The sequence below is a fragment of the Medicago truncatula genome, chromosome 3 (genome assembly GCF_003473485.1).
Source record: "Medicago truncatula cultivar Jemalong A17 chromosome 3, MtrunA17r5.0-ANR, whole genome shotgun sequence".
Taxonomy (NCBI): Eukaryota; Viridiplantae; Streptophyta; class Magnoliopsida; order Fabales; family Fabaceae; genus Medicago; species Medicago truncatula.
In genome coordinates, this window is record NC_053044.1 from 30,990,749 (window position 1) to 30,992,221 (window position 1,473).

The 1,473-nt window shown below is 30.1% G+C and overlaps 1 protein-coding gene across 1 annotated transcript; it reads right to left on the reverse strand.

Moving 5' to 3' along the window:
* Positions 1-637: 637 nt before the first annotated feature.
* LOC25491065 (agamous-like MADS-box protein AGL80) lies at positions 638-1,036 on the reverse strand. The gene has a single exon (XM_013604980.1). The coding sequence runs from the start codon at positions 1,034-1,036 to the stop codon at positions 638-640; it is 399 nt and encodes a 132-aa protein (XP_013460434.1).
* Between the last annotated feature and the right edge of the window lie 437 nt (positions 1,037-1,473).

The window sequence follows — 1,473 nt, forward strand, 5'->3', positions numbered from 1 at the left end:
TCTTCCGAACATATGTACATCCTTTGAAAAAAAGTATAGGTACATAACCATGGCATAAATATTCACCCAACTTTTTTTTTTGACAAAAAATATTCACCCAACTTGTAACCTGGATAACTCCTACTTAAAAAAAAAGTGTAGGTACATAACCATGGTCTATTATGTATGTAATTTTGTCTACTTTCCAATGATTCAAGTTTAATTTCAAAATGCTCTCCACTTTTCTCATTGAATCTTATCGTATTTGCATTCTAAGTGTTTTATCATTTATTAACATAAGGAAAACCCAAAACTATTATTTTGTTTTTGTTTCTTTAAATTTTGTATACATCACCATATTCAATCATGATCAACGATTTGCGATTCAAATACCTTTTAGAGTTTATATTATTCTAGGAAGCAATATCATGGTGCATTCATCATATTCATTCAACTAACTAACACCTAATTTATCTAAAAAAAAAAAAAAACACCTGTGAGGTCAAAATATTTTAATTTTTTTTTAAAAAGTGCATACTAAACCATGAGAATTTAGTACTACATCTGATGATTGAGAACAAACACAAAATAACAATAGGGAAATAAATAGAACACAAACAAAGAAACAAAAAAAAAACATTTATGGTTTTCGAAATCTCTAAGTGCTTTCATTTGTGTCAAGTTGATTCATCTTTGAAGTAATTTCCTTAAGCTTGTCATTAATTTCCCATGCTAGCTCATTCAAAACATTTGTGTTCAAGGTGTTGATAAAATTTTCTTGTTGGAGACATTGAAACAAGATCAAGGACCTCTCCATCTCCCAATTTGCCTTCTCCACTTTCACCAACTTCTCTTGTGACTTCCCAATCCTCTGCATCAAATAGCTCTCTTGGTTCAATTTCTTCCTTTCTTGCCCGACTTCTGAATAACTTTTGAACTTTGTGATAATCCTTTGAACCTCCAACGGGGAAGGCCAGACCTCAGGCTCAGAATGAAATTCGCTATAAAGTATAGCGCAGACATCAATCCCACACAGGGTAGTGAGTTCATCAACCATTTTTTTCAAACTCTTTTTTCTTTTGTTGTAAGTTATTTTCCTTGCAGAATCATTGACCATGAATGCAAGTTTCACCTTCGTTCTCATCCTTAATGTAGAAAAAATTTATAAAATGTTTTGTGTGTGTGTGTGGTTTTCTTCCTCAAAACATGAAGTTATTTATATAGCCTAAATTGAGGTGCTCGTATAATTAGATGACTCGTATAATGACATCATCAGAACAACTTTCAAATATATTTTAAAATGCGAGATATCCGATTGTTATCAATATTTTCCTATGAGGTAATAAAGTGATATGAATACATTTATAAAAAGTGATATGAATATGTAATTTCCATATAAAACTCTTTAATTGTTAAATTATATATTCCACTTATATATGCAAGCTGTACAATTATTTTAAAATATTATTATAAGGGATTGTTTGGAAACGTATA